We start from the raw sequence: 22,711 nt of genomic DNA on the forward strand, positions 1-22,711 counted from the left end.
AGGCCCAGAGATCTAAAAAAAAAGGATATACTCCAAGGACCAGGGATCTACTACAATTATCAGAGATCTACTCCAAGGTCCAGAGATCTACTACAAGGCCCACGGATCTACTCCAAGGCCCAGGGATCTGCTCCAAGCCCCAGGGATCTACGCCAAGTCCTTGGCATCTACGTCAAGGCCCAGAGATCTACTCCAAGGCCCAGAGATCTACTCCAAGGCCCTGACATATACTCCAAGGCCAAGAAATCTACTCCAATGCACAAGGATCTACCCCAAGGTCCGGATATATACTAAAATGCCCAGGGATCTACTCCAAGGTCAAATGATCTACTCCAAGTCGATGGGATCTACCCCAAGGCCCGGAGAGCGACTTAAAAAAACAGGGATCTACTCCAAGGACCAGGGATCTACCACAATTATCAGAGATCTACTCCAAGGTCCAGAGATCTACTACAAGGCCCAGGGATCTACTCCAAGGCCCACGGATCTACTCCAAGGCCCAGGGATCTGCTCCAAGTCCCAGGGATCTATGCCAAGTCCTTGGCATCTACGCCAAGGCCCAGGGATCTACTCCAAGTCCTAGGGATCTACTCCAAGTCCCTGACATGTAATCTAAGCCCCTGACATCTACTCCAAGGCCCACGGGTCTACTCCAAGGCCCAGGGATCTACTACAAGGCCCAGACATCTACTCCAAGGCCGAGGAATCTACTCCAATGCACAAGGATCTACTCCAAGGCCCGGAGATCTACTAAAAGGCCCAGGGATCTACTCCAAGGTCAAATGATCTACTCCAAGTCAATGGGATCTACCCCAAGGTCCATAGATCTACCCCAAGGCCCAGAGATCTACTCCAAGACCAATAGATCTACTCCAAGCCCCAGGGATCTACTTCAAGGCCCAGAGATCTACTCCAAGGCCTGAAGATCTACTCCAAGGCCCAGGGATCTACTCCGAGGCCCAGGGATCTACTCCGAGGCCCAGGGATCTACTCCGAGGCCCATGGATCCACTCCAAGGCCCAGATATCTACTCCAAGGGCCAAGTATCTACTCCAAGGCCCAGTGATCTACTCCAAGGACAGGAGATCTACCCAAGGTCCAGAGATCTACTCAAAGGCCCGGAGATCTACTCCAAGGCACAGGGATCTACTCCAAGGCCCTGGGATATACACCCAGGCCCTGGGATATACACCCAGGCCCTGGGATATACACCCAGGCCCTGGGATATACACCCAGGCCCTGGGATATACACCCAAGCCCTGGGATATACACCCAGGCCCTGGGATCTACACCCAGGCCCTGGGATATACACCCAGGCCCTGGGATATACACCCAGGCCCTGGGATATACACCCAGGCCCTGGGATATACACCCAAGCCCTGGGATATACACCCAGGCCCTGGGATCTACACCCAGGCCCTGGGATATACACCCAGGCCCTGGGATATACACCCAGGCCCTGGGATATACACCCAGGCCCTGGGATGTACACCCAGGCCCTGGGATATACACCCAGGCCTTGGGATATACACCAAGGCCCTGGGATCTACACCAAGGCCCTGGGATATACACCCAGGCCCTGGGATATACACCAAGGCCCTGGTATCCACTCCAAGACCCTGGGATCTAACCCCTACAACTCGGGGACCAGACGGAATGGCACTTGAGGGGGTCGCCCAGGGGATCGGAGGCCCCTAGATGGATGCCCGCTGGGCAGGGTGGTACCCTGGCAGTGCTACCACCTGGGAACCTTGGCACTGCTAGCCTAGCAATGCCACTTGGGTGCCAGCCTGGCATTTTTCCTGTGTTGGAGAATCGCCGGGCATCAGCATGAATCCCGCCCCCCCCCCCCCCCCCCCCCCCCCCCCCCCCCCCCCCCCCGCCATTCTCCCAATACTCCCGCACCACAAAAACCGGCCCGGCGTGAGTTGCGCCGCCCGCCTCGGGCAATGGTAGGGCCCGGTGCGACTCAATGGGCGCCGGAGCTGCCCGAATACTCCAGCCCGCGATGGGCCAAAGTCCCGCCCACCTGTAGCTGGTTCCGCCGGCGTGAATCAGAGTAGGTCCCTTACCTGTGGGATCTGGCAGCACGGGCGGGCTCCGGGGTTCCTGGGGGGTCGCGGGAGGATCTTCTCTGCGAGGTTCCCCCACGGTGGCCTGGCCTGCGGCCAGGGCCCACCGATCCGTGGGCGGGCCTGTGCCGTGGGGGGCACTCTATTCCTTCCGCATCGGCCGTTGTGGTCCTCCGCGATGGCCGATGCGGAAATGAATCCCTGTGCGCATGCGCGGGGATGACACCAGCATGCTCTGGCGCTCCCACGCATGCGCCAACTCGCGCCGACCGGCGGAGGCCCTTTGCCGCCAGTTGCCGTGGCGCCTGGCCCCTATCCCGCCGGCCGGCGGGACGCCAACCACTCCGGGGCGGGCTTAGCCCCTGAAGGTGCGGAGGAATCTGCACCTTTGGGGTGGCTCATGCCATTCCGTCCCACCGAGACCCCCCGTCCCTCCGAGACCCCCCCGTCCCGCCGAAACCCCCCGAGACCCCCCGTCCCGCCGAGACCCCCCGTCCCGCCGAGACCCCCCGTCCCACCGAGACCCCCCGTCCCGCCGAGACCCCCCCCGTCCCGCCGAGACCCCCCGAGACCCCCCCGTCCCTCCGAGACCCCCCCGTCCCGCCGAGACCCCCCCGTCCCCCCGAGACCCCCCCGTCCCGCCGAGACCCCCCCGTCCCGCCGAGACCCCCCCGTCCCGCCGCGACCCCCCCCGTCCCGCCGCGACCCCCCCGTCCCGCCGAGACCCCCCCGTCCCGCCGCGACCCCCCCGTCCCGCCGCGACCCCCCCGTCCCGCCGAGACCCCCCGTCCCGCCGAGACCCCCCGTCCCGCCGAGACCCCCCCCGTCCCGCCGAGACCCCCCCGTCCCGCCGAGACCCCCCCCGTCCCTCCGAGACCCCCCCGTCCCGCCGAGACCCCCCCCGTCCCGCCGAGACCCCCCCAGTCCCGCCGAGACCCCCCCCGTCCCCCCGAGACCCCCCTGTCCCACCGAGACCCCCCCGAGACCCCCCCGTCCCGCCGAGACCCCCCCGTCCCGCCGAGACCCCCCGTCCCTCCGAGACCCCCCCGTCCCCCCGAGACCCCCCCGTCCCGCCGAGACCCCCCCCGTCCCGCCGCGACCCCCCGTCCCTCCGAGACCCCCCCGTCCCTCTGAGACCCCCCCGTCCCGCCGAGACCCCCCGTCCCTCCGAGACCCCCCCGTCCCGCCGAGACCCCCCGTCCCGCCGAGACCCCCCCCGTCCCGCCGAGACCCCCCCGTCCCGCCGAGACCCCCCCGTCCCGCCGAGACCCCCCCGTCCCGCCGAGACCCCCCGTCCCACAGGGTACGGGAGAATCCCGCCCCATTAGTCCTGATCTGTTCCTGCATTGAGGAGTTGTGGTGAGTGGATCACTAACTGCAGTCTGGGTGGGACGTTCCCGCTCAGGCCCTGGATTTCAGCCAAGTCCTATTGGATAGTCAGGTCTGTCCCAGCCCTGCGAGCGATGGGAAACACCCGGCTAACCACACTCGACACTGCTGTAATTCGGTTAGAGCGAGCCCAGAGTTAACGTTTTGGATCTAAATGATCCTTGTTGGAAATTGAGCAATCATCACGTCTTTGTCAAGGGAATTCAAAACCGGACATTAAAAACCACGTATCGAGTGTCCTCACGATGATAAACTGGCTCAAGAACCTTTACAGAGGAGAGCACGGAACAGAGCTGGGCACAGGAGGCAGAACAGAACACTCAGAAACAGGGACTGAGGGGGTTTTAGAGGTGAATAGAAGCGTGACTAAGTGAGGGGAGGGATGGCAAGGTGAGGGGTGGGGAGGGGTGGGGAGGGGATGGGATGGGTGGCGAGAGGAGGGGTGGGGAGGGGAGCGGAGGGGTGGGGAGGGGAGGGGTGGGGAGGGGAGGGAAGTGGAGGCATGGGGAGGGGAGGGGTGGTGAGGGGAGGGGTGGCGAGGGGAGAGGTGGTGAGGGGAGGGGTGGGGTGGCGAGGGGAGGGGTGGCGAGGGGAGGGGTGGCGAGGGGAGGGATAGCGAGGGGAGGGATGGCGAGGGGAGGGGTGGCGAGGGGTGGAGTGGCGAGGGGAGGGGTGGCGAGGGGAGTGGTGGGGTGGCCAGGGAGGGGTGGCGAGGGGAGGTGAGGGGTGATGAGGGGAGTGGGTGATGAGGGGTGGGGTGATGAGGGGGGGGTGATGAGGGGAGGGGTGATGAGGGGAGGGGTGGCGAGGGGAGGGGTGGCGAGGGGAGGGGTGGCGAGGGGAGGGGTGGCGAGGGGAGGGGTGGGTAGGGGAGGGGTGGCGAGGGGAGGGGTGATGAGGGGAGTGAGTGATGAGGGGTGGGGTGATGAGGGGGGGGTGATGAGGGGAGGGGTGATGAGGGGAGGGGTGATGAGGGGAGGGGTGATGAGAGGAGTGAGTGATGAGGGGTGGGGTGATGAGGGGGGGGTGATGAGGGGAGGGGTGATGAGGGGAGGGGTGATGAGGGGAGGGGTGATGAGAGGAGTGAGTGATGAGGGGAGTGGGTTCCAGAGAGTAGGGATGAGATGGCTTTAGGGAGTCAGAGGGAGTGAGAATGCAGAGGAATCGGTAGTTGGAGGACACGGTGAATAATGTTTCTACATATTGAGCTGATTAATGCAGCTTTGCATTGGTGGGATCACCAAAAACAGGTGTCCTTGCTGACCACAGGGCCTCCTGCTGACCACAGGGCCTCTCGCTGACCACAGGGCCTCTCGCTGACCACAGGGCCTCCTGCTGACCACAGGGCCTCTCGCTGACCACAGGGCCTCTCGCTGACCACATGGCCTCTCGCTGACCACAGGGCCTCCTGCTGACCACAGGGCCTCCTGCTGACCACAGGGCCTCTCGCTGACCACATGGCCTCCTGCTGACCACATGGCCTCTCGCTGACCACAGGGCCTCTCGCTGACCACAGTGCCTCTCGCTGACCACAGGGCCTCTCGCTGACCACAGGGCCTCTCGCTGACCACATGGCCTCCTGCTGACCACATGGCCTCCTGCTGACCACAGTGCCTCTCGCTGACCACAGTGCCTCTCGCTGACCACAGGGCCTCTCGCTGACCACAGGGCCTCTCGCTGACCACATGGCCTCTCGCTGACCACAGGGCCTCTCGCTGACCACAGGGCCTCTCGCTGACCACATGGCCTCTCGCTGACCACATGGCCTCTCGCTGACCACATGGCCTCTCGCTGACCACAGGGCCTCTTGCTGACCACAGGGCCTCCTGCTGACCACAGGGCCTCTCGCTGACCACATGGCCTCCTGCTGACCACATGGCCTCCTGCTGACCACAGGGCCTCTCGCTGACCACAGTGCCTCTCGCTGACCACAGGGCCTCTCGCTGACCACAGGGCCTCTCGCTGACCACATGGCCTCCTGCTGACCACATGGCCTCCTGCTGACCACAGTGCCTCTCGCTGACCACAGTGCCTCTCGCTGACCACAGGGCCTCTCGCTGACCACAGGGCCTCTCGCTGACCACATGGCCTCCTGCTGACCACATGGCCTCCTGCTGACCACAGGGCCTCTCGCTGACCACAGGGCCTCTCGCTGACCACAGTGCCTCTCGCTGACCACATGGCCTCTCGCTGACCACAGGGCCTCTCGCTGACCACAGTGCCTCTCGCTGACCACAGGGCCTCCTGCTGACCACAGGGCCTCTCGCTGACCACAGGGCCTCTCGCTGACCACATGGCCTCTCGCTGACCACATGGCCTCTCGCTGACCACAGGGCCTCTCGCTGACCACAGGGCCTCTCGCTGACCACATGGCCTATCGCTAACCACATGGCCTCTCGCTGACCACATGGCCTCTCGCTGACCACATGGCCTCTCGCTGACCACATGGCCTATCGCTGACCACATGGCCTCTCGCTGACCACATGGCCTCTCGCTGACCACAGGGCCTCTCGCTGACCACAGGGCCTCCTGCTGACCACAGGGCCTCCTGCTGACCACAGGGCCTCTCGCTGACCACAGGGCCTCTCGCTGACCACAGGGCCTCTCGCTGACCACATGGCCTCTCGCTGACCACACGGCCTCTCGCTGACCACACGGCCTCTCGCTGACCACAGGGCCTCCTGCTGACCACATGGCCTCTCGCTGACCACATGGCCTCTCGCTGACCACATGGCCTCTCGCTGACCACATGGCCACCTGCTGACCACATGGCCTCTCGCTGACCACATGGCCTCTCGCTGGCCACATGGCCTCTCGCTGACCACAGGGCCTCCTGCTGACCACATGGCCTCTCGCTGACCACATGGCCTCCTGCTGACCACATGGCCTCTTGCTGACCACATGGCCTCTCGCTGACCACAGGGCCTCCTGCTGACCACATGGCCTCTCGCTGACCACATGGCCTCTCGCTGACCACATGGCCTCTCGCTGACCACATGGCCTCTCGCTGACCACAGGGCCTCCTGCTGACCACATGGCCTCTCGCTGACCACATGGCCTCTCGCTGACCACAGGGCCTCTCGCTGACCACAGGGCCTCTCGCTGACCACAGGGCCTCTCGCTGACCACAGGGCCTCCTGCTGACCACATGACCTCTCGCTGACCACATGGCCTCCTGCTGACCACATGGCCTCTCGCTGACCACATGACCTCTCGCTGACCACATGGCCTCCTGCTGACCACAGGGCCTCTCGCTGACCACAGGGCCTCTCGCTGACCACATGGCCTCTCGCTGACCACATGGCCTCTCCCTAACCACATGGCCTCTCGCTGACCACATGGCCTCTCGCTGACCACATAGCCTCTCGCTGACCACATGGCCTCTCGCTGACCACAGGGCCTCTCGCTGACCACATGGCCTCTCGCTGACCACAGGGCCTCTCGCTGACCACAGGGCCTCTCGCTGACCACAGGGCCTCTCGCTGACCACAGGGCCTCCTGCTGACCACATGGCCTCCTGCTGACCACATGGCCTCTCGCTGACCACATGGCCTCTCGCTGACCACATGGCCTCTCGCTGACCACATGGCCTCTCGCTGACCACAGGGCCTCCTGCTGACCACATGGCCTCTCGCTGACCACAGGGCCTCCTGCTGACCACATGGCCTTCTCGCTGACCGCAGGGCCTCTCGCTGACCACATGGCCTCTCGCTGACCACATGGCCTCCTGCTGACCACATGGCCTCCCGCTGACCACATGGCCTCTCGCTGACCACAGGGCCTCTCGCTGACCACAGGGCCTCTCGCTGACCACATGGCCTCCTGCTGACCACAGGGCCTCTCGCTGACCACATGGCCTCTCGCTGACCACATGGCCTCTCGCTGACCACATGGCCTCTCGCTGACCACATGGCCTCTCGCTGACCACATGGCCTCTCGCTGACCACATGGCCTCTCGCTGACCACATGGCCTCTCCCTAACCACATGGCCTATCACTAACCACATGGCCTCTCGCTGACCACATGGCCTCCCGCTGACCACAGGGCCTCCCGCTGACCACATGGCCTCTCGCTGACCACATGGCCTCTCGCTGACCACATGGCCTCTCGCTGACCACATGGCCTCTCGCTGACCACAGGGCCTCTCGCTGACCACAGGGCCTCTCGCTGACCACATGGCCTCTCGCTGACCACATGGCCTCTCGCTGACCACAGGGCCTCCTGCTGACCACATGACCTCGCGCTGACCACATGGCCTCCTGCTGACCACATGGCCTCTCGCTGACCACATGACCTCTCGCTGACCACATGGCCTCCTGCTGACCACAGGGCCTCTCGCTGACCACAGGGCCTCTCGCTGGCCACAGGGCCTCTCGCTGACCACATGGCCTCTCCCTAACCACATGGCCTCTCGCTGACCACATGGCCTCTCGCTGACCACATGGCCTCTCGCTGACCACATGGCCTCTCGCTGACCACAGGGCCTCTCGCTGACCACATGGCCTCTCGCTGACCACATGGCCTCTCGCTGACCAGAGGGCCTCTCGCTGACCACAGGGCCTCTCGCTGACCACAGGGCCTCTCGCTGACCACAGGGCCTCCTGCTGACCACATGGCCTCCTGCTGACCACATGGCCTCTCGCTGACCACATGGCCTCTCGCTGACCACATGGCCTCTCGCTGACCACATGGCCTCCTGCTGACCACATGGCCTCCCGCTGACCACATGGCCTCTCGCTGACCACAGGGCCTCCTGCTGACCACAGGGCCTCTCGCTGACCACATGGCCTCCTGCTGACCACAGGGCCTCTCGCTGACCACATGGCCTCTCGCTGACCACATGGCCTCTCGCTGACCACATGGCCTCTCGCTGACCACATGGCCTCTCGCTGACCACATGGCCTCTCGCCGACCACAGGGCCTCTCGCTGACCACATGGCCTCTCGCTGACCACATGGCCTCTCGCTGACCACATGGCCTCTCGCTGACCACATGGCCTCTCGCTGACCACATGGCCTCTCCCTAACCACATGGCCTATCACTAACCACATGGCCTCTCGCTGACCACATGGCCTCTCGCTGACCACAGGGCCTCCCGCTGACCACATGGCCTCTCGCTGACCACATGGCCTCTCGCTGACCACATGGCCTCTCGCTGACCACATGGCCTCTCGCTGACCACATGGCCTCTCGCTGACCACATGGCATCTCGCTGACCACAGGGCCTCCTGCTGACCACATGGCCTCCTGCTGACCACATGGCCTCTCGCTGACCACAGGGCCTCTCGCTGACCACAGGGCCTCTCGCTGACCACAGGGCCTCCTGCTGACCACATGGCCTCTCGCTGACCACATGGCCTCTCGCTGACCACATGGCCTCTCGCTGACCACATGGCCTCTCGCTGACCACATGGCCTCTCGCTGACAGTTGGTTCCATGTGGCCCTGGTTGGCTATTAGACTCTCACTAGAGTGACCAATGTTCAGGTGTTGGCCTGGACTGTTAGTGCCATGGGGGCAGGAGAGACAGTGATCCTCTCCACATCCAACCTCCAAACATCTATCCTTACAAACAGGACAAGGTCAGGGTGTGATTGGCTGGCAGGAAAGACTGTGATCATCCTGTGATGTTGTAGTCAGTAACACGCCATCCAGGATAGACACTCATTCCGAGAGACAGTAAATAAGGTCTGAACGACCTTGAATTTCTCCCAGACACTGGGCCAAGCAGCACATCAGCGACCTTCAACAGCGAGACCAAGGCAAAACCCTCCCCCCTCAACTCCCACTTCACTCTTACCTTACAGAGGCTGGTGAACCTTTCAGTGGCGTTTATGGCTGGATGTTCAGCAAAGGTTGTGTACGGAATCTCTTCACTCCAAGGGTTCCAGCGGGAGATGAAGGACGCCTCGCGAAGTTTATCCCAGTGAAGGCGAACTCCTTTACCGTCTCTCCTGCTAAAAACAGACAGGATTTCAGGAAATGCAACCAACAACAGGCACAGGCTTAAAGTAATTTGCAAAAGGAGCAATGGTGCTGAGAGGAGATACATTGGCACACAGCGAGCAGTTAGGATTTGGAACGTCGAGTGTGGTGGAGGCCGGCTCAACTGAAGCACTCAAAAGAGAATTAGTCTGTTCGCTGAAAAGGAAGATCGTGCAGAGTTCCGGGAAAAGGTGAGGGAATGGTGCAAGGTGAGTTTCCCACTCTGAGTAACAGGTGCAGACATGATCGACATGATGGGCCAAATGGACTCCTTGTGCACCATAACAATCCTGAGATTCTGGGATTGTAAATAGACGAGTAATTAGATTGGTAGCATGGGCTGGTATAGTGCTCACTCCCTCGAACCGTGTCAAAGATAATGGACTAGGACATAACATCCTCAGAATATCCCAACATCTTTTACACCCAACAAATGCCCTTAAAATGTAACACAGCAGAATTCCCAACAACAGGAACTGAGTGACTGCCACTTGATCCACGTTGAGGGATGGATTCTGCTGACACACCAGAAGACCTCACTGATCTTCTTCAGAAAGTTTCATCGGATTTGTTAAAACCCTGTAAAGAGCGACAGTGGGCGGAATTCTCGGAAAACAGGGGCTATGTCCCCACACCTGCGGGAAAATGGGAGCGAGTCACTCTGACTTTCCTGGAGAAAGTTCAGAGTCGTTCTCCGTTTTGCAGGGGCTAGCAGGGCTTCGGATTAGTCCACGCACCTCCATCTGCCGATACGGGTCCTGCACTGCCGGCCGCCAGTCTGTGCATGCGCGCAGTGGCCGCTTGTGGCGGTGGCCCCGCGGAACATGGCGGACCCACACAGCAGGCCGACCCTGACAATATAGACCCACCACTAGATTGCGCCCGCACGCCAATCAGTGGCGTCCAAATGGAACCCTGGCCGTCCTGGAGGATCCCCCCCCCCCACCCACCCTGCGGTGATGGATCCCGCCGCACCCCCCACCAGGTCAGACGCAGACCGTGTCCGCAGCCGCCACTCCGAGTGGAATCATATCATGCTCGCGTACACGGGGCTGGGTCGTTAAGTGTGTTCAAGGCTGAGATAGATTTTTAATCAGAAAGGCAATCAAGGGCTCTGGGGATAAGGCAGGAAAGTGGAGTTGAGAAGCCATTATCTCATTAAATGGCAGAGCAGACTCGATGGGCTGAATGATGTACTTAGGAGCAATACATCATTAAGGGTATTCAATATTCATAAAGGACAGTGTTCTTGAAAATACAGAAAAACGTGTCATTTGAAACATGGAAGTCTGGCAATATCTGGTCTGAGAGGATACAGGGAAAGATCCCACAAAAGGGTAATAGCAGCTGCAAAGAGCAGGATTATAAAATGCAGATTCTTGCTCACAAGCGGGCTTAGCAAACACACAGGATTCTGGTATTTAGCTAAAACAATGGCTCACACCTTCATGGAATGTAACTATCTCAGGAAGCATCTGGAAAAGCATGGATGAGAGTTTCAATTGCATTAAGTGACGAATGTTTAAAACAGGCAGGTCTTTTAAGTCATAACCAAGTTAAATTTTAGCATACAGCTAAAAACAAAGTTTCACACCTTCACTGAAATAAACTCTCTCAGTAAACAGCTGGAAAGGATGGATGATGATCAGTCAAATTTGGTGTCAATTCTAAGTGTAAAATTCTACTAACATCAAGTCAATTAAAAGAAAATTGGAGACGACGTGTCTACAAGAAACATAATTTAAAGTCAAAATCAAAGGCAAAGTTATGAGCTGGGGACAATTAGAAAATTAAACGATTCGAAATCACAGAAATAAAAGTAACACCTATTGAAACCAAAGTATTTTTTAATCAGATCTGAGAGGAGACGATATGCCCAAAATGAATAATTAGTTGTATTAAAATGTTTACATCAAAGATACTTTTTAACTATCAAAGTGAAACAAGCTCATTTACAATAAAGTCGTTAAAACTTAATAACTCTTGGAAAGAGAATATAAACCGGAAGAAAGGGGACAGTCAGCAGAGCCAGAGCCAGCTCTCACAGCTCGGTACATGGGAAGGATAGAACACAGCAACCGAGTTCACCAGCGAATACATCTCAAGGAGACCAGATTTTAAAGAAGATTGATTGTCAAGGTGGGCCTGAAGGTCCCTTCAACCAACAGGAAGGATCCAGAAGCAAGATCTTTTTACCTTTCTGTTCAGAAAGTATTTACAGCTTTAAAAAAAAATTAAATTATAATAATAAAATAACTTAAAAGTTTTAACCTGAAACAGTGGTTATTAGCCTACTTTACTTACTTAACAACGCAGGACCCCGGACATCGATGCTACTAAGGGTTAAGTAGGTCAAATTCTTTGGTGAAGGTATGGGTTATACCGGGGGATAACTTGAAAATATAGTTTGACCTGAATAGCACCCACCGAAGCCTGCATCGGAGTCAGGGAGTGAGAATCCCTGTTCACCGTTTAGAATATCGACCCTTTTTTGGTACAGGGGGAATTCTACGAATAGTGGTGAGTTTTAACTTCAACAGGCAAAAAGGAATGGAGGTGTTGCTAGCTGAAATAGCGAAAGAGGATATTAGCCCAGAAAATCTAGATGTATATTCAGTTTGTGTGGAGCTAAGAAGCAACAAGGGATGGAAAACATTTGTGGGAATTGTCTATAGGCCTCCAAACAGTAGTGGTAAGGTCGGGGTGGCATTAAACAGGAAATTAGAGGTGCAGACAACAAGGGAGTTACAGTAATCATGGGTGACTGTAATTTACATATAGATTGGGCAAACCCCATTAGCAACACGACAGTAGAGGATGAATTCTTGGAGTGGGTATGAATTGGCCTTTTAGACCAGCATGTTGAGGAAGGAACTAGGGATATCCTACCCTAGATTTGGTATTGTGCAATGAGAAGTGGGCGGCACGGTAGCACAGTGGTTAGCACTGTTGCTTCACAGTGCCAGGGTCCCAGGTACAATTCCCGGCTTGGATCACTGTCTGTGCGGAGTCAGCACGTTCTCCCCATACAGAGGAGATTTACCAGAATGTTGCCTGGTATGGAGGGAAGATCTTATGAGGAAAAGCTGAGGGACTTGAAGCTGTTTTCGTTAGAGAGAAGAAGGTTAAGAGGTGACTTAATTGAGGCATACAAGATGATCAGAGGATTAGATAGGGTGGACAGTGAGAGCCTTTTTCCTCGGATGGTGATGTCCAGCGCAAGGGGACATAGCTTTAAATTGAGGGGAGATAGATATAGGACAGATGTCAGAGGTAGGTTCTTTACTCAGAGAGTAGTAAGGGCATGGAATGCCCTGCCTGCAACAGTAGTGGGATCGCCAACATTAAGGGCATTTAAATGGTCATTGGATAGGCATATGGACGGTAAGGGAATAGTGTAGATGGGCTTTAGAGGGGTTTCACAGGTCGGTGCAACATCGAGGGCCGAAGGGCCTGTACTGCGCTGTAATGTTCTATGTTCTATGTGTCTGTGTGGGTTTCCTCCGGGTGCTCTGGTTTCCTCCCACAAGTCCCGAAAGACGTGAGTCAGGTGAATTGGACATTCTGAATTCTTCCTCTGTGTACCCGAACAGGCGCCGGAATCTGGCGACTAGGGGATTTCACAGTAACTTCATTGCACTGTTAATATAAGCCTACTTGTGACAATAAAGAGTATTATTATTAATTAGGGAACAGTGACCATAACATGATGGAATTCTTCATTAGGATGGAAAGTTAAGGCGTCCGACCTGAAACTAGCATCCTAAATCTAAACAAAGGAAATGACAAAGGTACGATGGGTGAATTGACTATTAAATCTCATTGGAAAGCCTGACAGTGAATAACCAATGACTAATATTGAAGGAAGGAATGTATGCATTGCAACAGTTATACATTCCTTTCTGACACAAAAACACAGGAACAGTGGCCTAACCATGGCCAACAAAAGAAATGAAGGATAGTTTTAAATCCAAATAGTCACATGAAGTTTCTGGAAAAGATGACAAGCCTGAGGTTGGGAACAACCTCGAATTCAGTAAAGGAGGCCCAAGAGATTGATTAAGAGGAATAATAGAGTATGAGAGTAAACATGCCAGTAATGTAAAAGATGACTGTAAAAGCTGCTAGATTTATGTAAAAAGATAAAGATTAGTGAAGACAAATGTAGGTCCCTTATAGTCTGAAACAGCAAAATTAGTATCTGGGACATGGCAGAGCAATTAAACAGCTACTTTAATTCTGCCTTCACCCTGGAAAACACAAATAACTTCCCACAAATGCTAGGGAACCAAGGAAGAAGGAACTGAAGGCACTGTCGCTAAGTTTGCAGATAGAACAAGAACAAAGAAAATTACAGCACAGGAACAGGCCCTTCGGCCCTCCCAGCCTGCGCCGATCCAGATCCTTTATCTAAACCTGTCGCCTATTTTCCAAGGATCTACTTCCCTCTGTTCCCTGCCCATTCATATATCTGTCCAGATGCATCTTAAATGATGCTATCGTACCCGCCTCTACCACCTCTGCCAGCAAAGCATTCCAGGCACCCACCACCCTCTGCGTAAAAACCTTTCCACGTACATCTCCCTTAAACTTTTCCCCTCTCACCTTGAAATCGTGACCCCTTGTAATTGACACCCCCACTCATGGAAAAAGCTTGTTGCTATCCACCCTGTCCATACCTCTCATAATTTTGCAGACCTCAATCAGGTCTCCCCTCAACCTCCGTCTTTCCAACGAAAACAATCCTAATCTACTCAACCTTTCTTCATAGCTAGCACCCTCCATACCAGGCAACATCCTGGTGAACCTCCTCTGCACCCTCTCTAAAGCATCCACATCCTTCTGGTAATGTGGCGACCAGAACTGCACGCAGTATTCCAAATGTGGCCTAACCAAAGTCCTATACAACTGTAACATGACCTGCCGACTCTTGTACTCAATACCCCGTCCGATGAAGGCAAGCATGCTGTATGCCTTCTTGACCACTCTATCGACCTGCACAGCCACCTTCAGGGTACAATGGACCTGAACTCCCAGATCTCTCTGTACATCAATTTTCCCCAGGACTCTTCCAATGACCATATAGTCTGCTCTTGAGTTAGATCTTCCAAAATGCATCACCTCGCATTTACCTGGATTGAACTCCATCTGCCATTTCTCTGCCCAACTCTCCAATCTATCTATATTTTGCTGTATTCTCCGCCTCGCTATCTGCAACTCCACCAATCTTAGTATCATCTGCAAACTTGCTCATCAGACCACTTATACCTTCGTCGAGATCATTTATGTATATCACAAACAACAGTGGTCCGAGCACAGATCCCTGTGGAACACCACTAGTCACCTTTCTCCATTTTGAGACACTCCCTTCCACCACTACTCTCTGTCTCCTGTTGCCCAGCCAGTTCTTTATCCATCTAGCTAGTACACCCTGAACCCCATACGACTTCACTTTTTCCATCAACCTGCCATGGGAAACTTTATCAAACGCCTTACTGAAGTCCATGTATATGACATCTACAGCCCTTCCCTCATCAATTAACTTTGTCACTTCCTCAAAGAATTCTATTAGGTTTGTAAGACATGACCTTCCCTGCACAAAACCATGCTGCCTATCACTAATAAGTCTATTTTCTTCCAAATGTGAATAGATCCTATCCCTCAGTATCTTCTCCAACAGTTTGCCTACCACTGACGTCAAACTCACAGATCTATAATTCCCTGGATTATCCCTGCTACCCTTCTTAAACAAAGGGACAACATTAGCAATTCTCCAGTCCTCCAGGACCTCACCCGTGCTCAAGGATGCTGCAAAGATATCTGTTAAGGCCCCAGCTATTTCGTCCCTCGCTTCCCTCAGTAACCTGGGATAGATCCCATCCGGTCCTGGGGACTTGTCCACCTTAATGCCTTTTAGAATACCCAAAACCTCCCCCTTCCTTATGCCGACATGACCTAGAGTATTTAAACATCCATCCCTAGCCTCAACATCCATCATGTCCCTCTCCTTGGTGAATACCGATGTAAAGTACTCATTAAGAATCTCACCCATTTCCTCTGACTCCACGCATAAATTCCCTCTTTTGTCTTTGAGTGGGCCAATCCTTTCTCTAGTTACCCTCTTGCTCCTTATATACGAATAAAAAGCTTTGGGATTTTCCTTAACCCTGTTAGCCAAAGATATTTCATGACCCCTTTTAGCCCTCTTTATTTCGCGTTTGAGATTTGTCCTACTTTCCCGATATTCCTCCAAAGCTTCATCAGTTTTGAGTCGCCTCGATCCTATGTATACTTCCTTTTTCATTTTAGCTATCTCACAATTCCACCCGTCATCCATGGTTCCCTAATCTTGCCATTTCTATCTCTCATTTTCACAAAACATGTCTGTCCTGCACACGAATCAATCTTTCCTTTCAAATGTGGATTTACCCTTAAACAGCTGCTCCCAATCCACATTCCCTAGCTCCTGCCGAATTTTGTTATACTTGGCCTTTCCCCAATTTAGCACTCTTCCTTTAGGATCACTCTCGTCTTTGTCCATGATTATTCTAAAACTTATGGAATTGTGATCGCTATTCCCAAAGTAAAGATGATACAAAGATCTGTAGAAAGACAGGTAGTATTGAGGAAGCAAGGGGGCTGCAGAAGGATTTGGACAGGCTGGGAGAGTGGGCAATGAAGTGGCAAATGGAATACAATGTGGAAAAGTGTGAGGTTATGCACTTTGGAAGGAGGAATGGAGGCATAGACTATTTTCTAAATGGGGAAATGCTCAGGAAATCAGAAGCACAAAGGGTCTTGGGAGTCCTTGTTCACGATTTTCTTCAGCTAAGTGTGTAGGTTCAGTCGGCGTGAAGAAGTCAAATGCAATGTTAGCATTCATGTCAAGAGGGCTAGAATAAAAGGCCAGGGGTGTATTTCTGAGGCTGTGTAAGGCTCTGGTCAGACCCCATTTGGAGTATTGTGAGCAATTTTGGAATCTGAGGAATGATGTGCTGGCCTTGGAAAGGGTCCAGAGGTGGTTCACAAGAATGATCCCTGGAATGAAGAACTTATCGTATGAGGAACGGTTGAGGACTCTGGGTCTGTACTCGTTGAAGTTTAGAAGGATGAGGGGGGATCTTATTGAAACTTACAGGATACTGCGAGGCCTGGATAGAGTGGACGTGGAGAGGATGTTTCCACTTGTAGGAAAATCTAGAAGCAGAGGAAACCATCTCAGACTAAAGGGACAATCCTTTAGAACAGACATGAGGAGGAATTTCTTCAGCCAGATGGGCCGAGTGGCCTAATTCTGCTTCTATGTGTTATGGTCTAGTGAGAAGGAGGAAATGAAGGAAATACGTATTCCTGGAAAAATAGTGCTGGAGAAATTAATGGGACTGAAACCTGATAAATCCCCAGGACCTGATAATCCACATCCCAGGATACTAAAGCAGGTTGCCATGGAAATAATGGATCTGGTGATTGTCATCTTCCAAAATCCTGTAGATTCTGGAACCGTCCCAGTAGATTGGAGGGTGGCAAATGTAACTCTGTAGTTTAAAAATGGAGGGAGGGAAAACGGGGAAATCACAGACCGGTTAGTCGAACGTCAGTGATTGGGAAAATACTGGAGTTTATTATAAAGGATGTGATGACAGGAGATTTAGAAAATATCAATGGGATTAGACAAAGTTAACATGGGTTTATGAAAGGGAAATCATGTTTGACAAACTGACTGGAGGTTTTTGAGGATGTGACTAGTAGACTAGATGAGGGTGAACCAGTGGGTGTGGTGTATTTGGATTTTCAGGGAGCTCTTGATGAAGTCCCACACTTGATGAAGTGTGTAAAATTAAAGCACATGGGATTAGAGGTAATATATTGGCATGTATTGAGAATTGGTTAGCAGACTGGAAACTGAGCAGGAATAGATGGGCCTTTTTCGAAGTAGCAGGCGGTGACTAATGAGGTCCCAGAGGGATCAGTGATTAAGCCCCAGCTATCCCAGCTATTCACAATATACAATGGTTTGGATGAGGAAACCAAATGTAATATTTCAAAGTTTGCTGGAGTAACAAAACCGGTGGGAGTGTGAGTGGCGAGGAGGATGTTAGAGGCTTCAAGGTGATTTAGACAAGTTGAGTGAGTAAGTACACGCCAGATGCGGTATAACGAGGATAAATGTGAAATTATCCACTTTGACACAGGAACAGAATTGCAGAGCATTATTTAAATGGTGATAGATTGGGAAATGTTGAGATGCAAATGGACCCCGGTGCCTTCGTACACCAGTCCTTGAACACGAAGCATGCAGGTACAGCAAGCAATTAGGGAGGCAAACTGCAAGTTGACCTTAATTGCAAGAGGACTTACTGCAGCTGCACAGGGACCTGGTGAGACCACACCTGGAGTATTGTGGGAAGTTTTGGTCCCCTTATCTAAGAAAGGATATACTTGTCATAGAGGGAGGGCAGTGAAGGTTCACCTGACTGATTCCTGGGATGGCAGGAGTATTATACAAGTAGAGATTGGGTCAACTGGTCCTCACTATCTTCAGGTGACATACTGGAGGACTGGAGAATAGCCAAGGTTGTTCCTTTGTTTGGGTAGCAAGGATGTGTCAGTGTCAGAAGACCCGGAAGACCAGGAGGTGAACATAGAACATACAGTGCAGAAGGAGGCCATTCGGCCCATCGAGTCTGCACCGACCCACTTTAAGCCCTCAATTCCACGCTATCCCCGTAACCCAATAACCCCTCCTAACCTTTTTTTTCATGAATGCGGACTCAACCGGGATCTGGGATTCATGTCGCATTACATTCGGCCCCCACCAACAAGCCTGGACTTGCAGAGGCCTACCGACTGAACTGGCTTGGGACAATTCACACCTCTTTAACCTGGAGTTACCTCTCTCTCTGCATCTTTGATGATTTGATTGCCTGCAGGTGCTCGCATTCCGGGGCATCTCTGACTGTGTCTATATAAACATTTCTGGAACAAGCCTTTCCATTCACCTGAAGAAGGAGCCGTGCTCCGAAAGCTCGTGTTTGAAACAAACCTGTTGGACTTTAACCTGGTGTTGTAAGACTTCTTACTAACCTTTTTTTTGGTCACTAAGGGCAATTTCTCATGGCCAGAATTTTTCATGGCCAATCCACCTAACCTGCACATCTTTGGACTGTGGGAGGAAACCGGAGCACCCGGAGGAAACCCACGGAGACAGGGGGAGAACGTGCAGACTCCGCACAGTGACCCAGCAGGGAATCGAACCTGGGACCCTGGCGCTGTGAAGCCACAGTGCTATCCACTTGTGCTACCGTGCTGCCCCAGGATAATCCAGGAAACTACAGGCCGGTGAGCCTTACGTCAGTGATAGGGAAATTACTGGAGAGAATTCTTCGAGACAGGATCTACTCCCATTTGGAAGAAAATGGACGTATTAGCGAGAGGCAGCACGGTTTTGTGCAGGGGAGGTCATGTCTCACTAACTTGATAGAGTTTGTCGAGGAGGTCACAAAGATGATTGATGCAGGTAGGGCAGTGGATGTTGTCTACATGGACTTCAATAAGGCCTCTGACAAGGTCCCTCATGGCAGACTGGTACAAAAGGGGCTGGTTTAGCAAAAAGGGGCTGGTTTAGCACAGTGGGCTAAACAGCTGGCTTGTAATGCAGAACAATGCCAGCATCGCAGGTTCAATTCCCGTACCAGCCTCCCCAAACAAGCTCAAAAACAGTTTCTTCCCCACTGTCACCAGACTCCTAAATTACCCTCTTATGGACTGACCTCATTAACACTACACCCTGTATGCTTCATCCGATGCCAATGCTTATGTAGTTACATTGTATATCTTGTGTTGCCCTATTATGTATTTTCTTTTATTCCCTTTTCTTCTCATGTACTTAATGATCTGTTGAGCTGCTCGCAGTAAAATACTTTTTACTGTACCTCGGTACACTTGACAATAATCAAATCCAATCTAATCCAAGGTGAAGTCACATGGGATCAGAGGTGAGCTGGCATGGTGGATACAGAACTGGCTAGGTCATAGAAGGCAGAGAGTAGCAATGGAAGGGTGCTTTTCTGATTGGAGGGCTGTGACTAGTGGTGTTCTGCATGGATCAGTGCTGGGACCATTGCTGTTCGTAGTATATATAAATGATTTGGAGGAAAATGTAACTGGTCTGATTAGTAAGTTTGCGGACGACACAAAGGTTGGTGGAATTGCGGATAGCGATGAGGACTGTCAGAGGATACAGCAGGATTTAGATTGTTTGGAGCCTTGGGCGGAGAGATGGCAGATGGAGTTTAATCCGGATAAATGTGAGGTAATGCATTTTGGAAGGTCTAATGCAGGTAGGGAATATACAGTGAATGGTAGAACCCTCAAGCGTATTGAAAGTCAGAGAGATCTAGGTGTACAGGTCCACGGGTTACTGAAAGGGGCAACGCAGGTGGAGAAGGTAGTCAAGAAGGCATACGGCATGCCTGCCTTCATTGGCCGGGGCATTGAGTATAAAAATTGACAAGTCATGTTGCAGCTGTATAGAACCTTAGTTAGGCCACACTTGGAGTATAGTGTTCAATTCTGGTCGCCACACTACCAGAAGGATGTGGAGGATTTAGAGAGGGTGCAGAAGAGATTTACCAGGATGTTGTCTGGTATGGAGGGCATTAACTGAGAGGGGCGGTTGAATAAACTCGGTTTGTTCTCACTGGAACGACGGAGGTTAAGGGGCGACCTGATAGAGGTCTACAAGATTATGAGGGGCATAGACAGAGTGGCTAGTCAGAGGCTTTTCCCCAGGGTAGAGGGGTCAATTACTAGGGTGCATAGGTTTAAGGTGCGAGGGGCAAGGTTTAGAGGAGATGTACGAGGCATGCTTTTTACACAGAGGGTAGTGGGTGCCTGGAACTCGCTGCCGGAGGAGGTGGTGGAAGCAGGGACGATAGTGACATTTAAGGGGCATCTTGACAAATACATGAATAGGATGGGAATAGAGGGATACGGACCCAGGAAGTGCAGAAGGTTTTAGGTTAGACGGGCAGCATGGTCGGCACGGGCTTGGAGGGCCGAAGGGCCTGTTCCTGTGCTGTACTTTTCTTTGTTCTTTGTTCTTCTTTGTTCTGTATTTCACTGGAATTTAGAGCGAGAGGGGATCTGATTGAAACGTATAAAATTCTGACAGGGTTGAATAGAGTGGATGCAGGGATGTTGTTTCCTGTGGCTGTGGGGAGAGGGGTCGGGTCCAGAACAAGGAGTTCCCGTCTTTGGGGTTCAGGGTAACCCATTTAGGACTGAGATGAGGTGAACCTGTACAATTCTCTACCACAGAGGCTGTGGAAACCAAGTCACTGAATATATTTAAGAAGGAAATGGATAGATTTCTAGATTCTTTTTCTTTTTTAAATTTAGAGTACCCAATTACTTTTTTTTCCCCCAATTAAGGGGCAATTTAGTGTGGTCAATCCACCCAACCTGCACATTTTTTGGGGTGTTGGGGCCAAACCCACGCAAACACGGGGAGAATGTGCAAACTCCACACGGACAGTGACCCAGAGCCGGGATCGAACCTGGGACCTCAGCGCCGTGAGGCGGTTGTGCTAACCACTAGGCCACCGTGCTGCCCTAGATTTCTAGATTCTTGACGTGTCAGGGGGTTTGGGGAGAGCGTGCGAGCGTGGCATTGAGATAGAAGAGCAGATATGATCATTTTGAATGGCAGAGCAGGCTCGAAGGCCGAATGGCCTCCTGCTCCTGTTTACCACGTTTCTATTAAGTGCAGAAGTTCAAATTGTTTTTAATGACAGGTTAAACTCGCTTCCTAAACCAACACTGTTGGGATTGAGTGTGCAGTGTTTTGTAAACATTTTCCAGGGAAGATTGAACAGAACGTACAAGAGGCGCGGCCCCAATAGGCTGTTGAACTTTCTACCTTTGTGTAGGCTCACACTCTCCGACTCTGTGTTAACCATTGACTGGCAATGATTCATATAAAAATGCTCAATTAATTACTCCACTGATTCACTTTCTAATATCTATGGAGACAATGTAAGGAGCAATAATCCTGGGACAGCACTTCATTGTTACCATAAAAACAGATGTAAAGTTAATAGGATCAGCTGTATGTCTCCTTTTCTCCCTCTTTCCCTGGAGGAGCTCACACATCTATTGGAAGATTCTTCCACTTCCCCAGTGGGCATTCCTGGCTCCCTGGGTCAGCAGCCCAGTCCCTCGAATCCCTCCCCAATCCCGTTACCCCCCTGACAGAGGCATGATACAGAACAGAGGCTGAGACCGCAAATCGCAATCGGCGGGGAGGGGGGGGGGGGGGGAGACTGAGGATGTGGAGGGGGTCAGACAGAGTGAAGGGTGGGGAGGTCATGTCTGACAAATCTGTTTGAGTTCTTTGAGAAGGTAACAAGCAAGTTAGACAAAGGAGAACCAGTGGATGTGATTTATTTAGATTCGAGACTGTTAAATGCGTTAATAGCCCATGGTGTTCAGGGTAAGATCCTGGCATGGATAGAGGATTGGCTGACTGGCAGAAGGCAGAGAGTGGGGATAAAGGGGTCTTTTTCAGGATGGCAGCCGGTGACTAGTGGTGTGCCTCAGGGGTCTGTGCTGGGACCACAACTTTTTACAATATACATAAATGATCTGGAAGAAGGTACTGAAGGCACTGTTGATAAGTTTGAAGATGATACAAAGATCTGTAGAGGGACAGGTAATATTGAGGAAAGGAGGATGCAGGAGGACTTGGACAGGCTAGGAGAGTGGGCAATGAAGTGGCAAATGGAATACAATGTGGAAAAGTGTGAGGATATGTACTTTGGAAGGAGGTATCTAGGCATAGGCTATTTTCTAAATGGGGAAATGCTTCGGAAAGCAGAAGCACAAAGGGACTTGGGAGTCCTTGTTCACGATTCTCTTCAGGTTAACGTGCAGGTTCAATTGGCAGTTAAGAAGGCAAATGCAATGTTTGTATTCATGTCAAGAGGGCTAGAATACAAGACCAGGGATGAACTTCTGAGGCTGTATAAGGCTCTGGTCAGACCCCATTTGGAGTATTGTGAGCAGTTCTGGGTCCCGTATCTAAGGAAGGATGTGCTGCCTTGGAAAGGGTCCAGAGGAGGTTCACAAGAATGATCCCTGGAATGAAGAACTTCTCGTATGAGAAACGTTTGAGGACTCTGGGTCTGTACTCGTTGGAGTTTAGAAGGATGAGGGAGGTCTTATTGAAACTTACAGGATACTGCGAGGCCTGGATAGAGTGGACGT

General features: G+C 53.0%; 1 protein-coding gene across 1 annotated transcript in view; it reads right to left on the bottom strand.

Annotated features, from left to right (window-relative positions):
- Nucleotides 1–22,711, bottom strand: part of LOC119975683 (tumor protein p63-regulated gene 1-like protein) — a 146,325-nt gene that overhangs the window by 16,483 nt on the left and 107,131 nt on the right. The window contains exon 3 of the mRNA XM_038815465.1: nucleotides 9,261–9,417. Coding sequence (XP_038671393.1) covers nucleotides 9,261–9,417 — 157 coding nt within the window. The remainder of the gene's footprint in view (nucleotides 1–9,260; nucleotides 9,418–22,711) is intronic.

The sequence above is a fragment of the Scyliorhinus canicula genome, chromosome 13 (genome assembly GCF_902713615.1).
Source record: "Scyliorhinus canicula chromosome 13, sScyCan1.1, whole genome shotgun sequence".
Taxonomy (NCBI): Eukaryota; Metazoa; Chordata; class Chondrichthyes; order Carcharhiniformes; family Scyliorhinidae; genus Scyliorhinus; species Scyliorhinus canicula.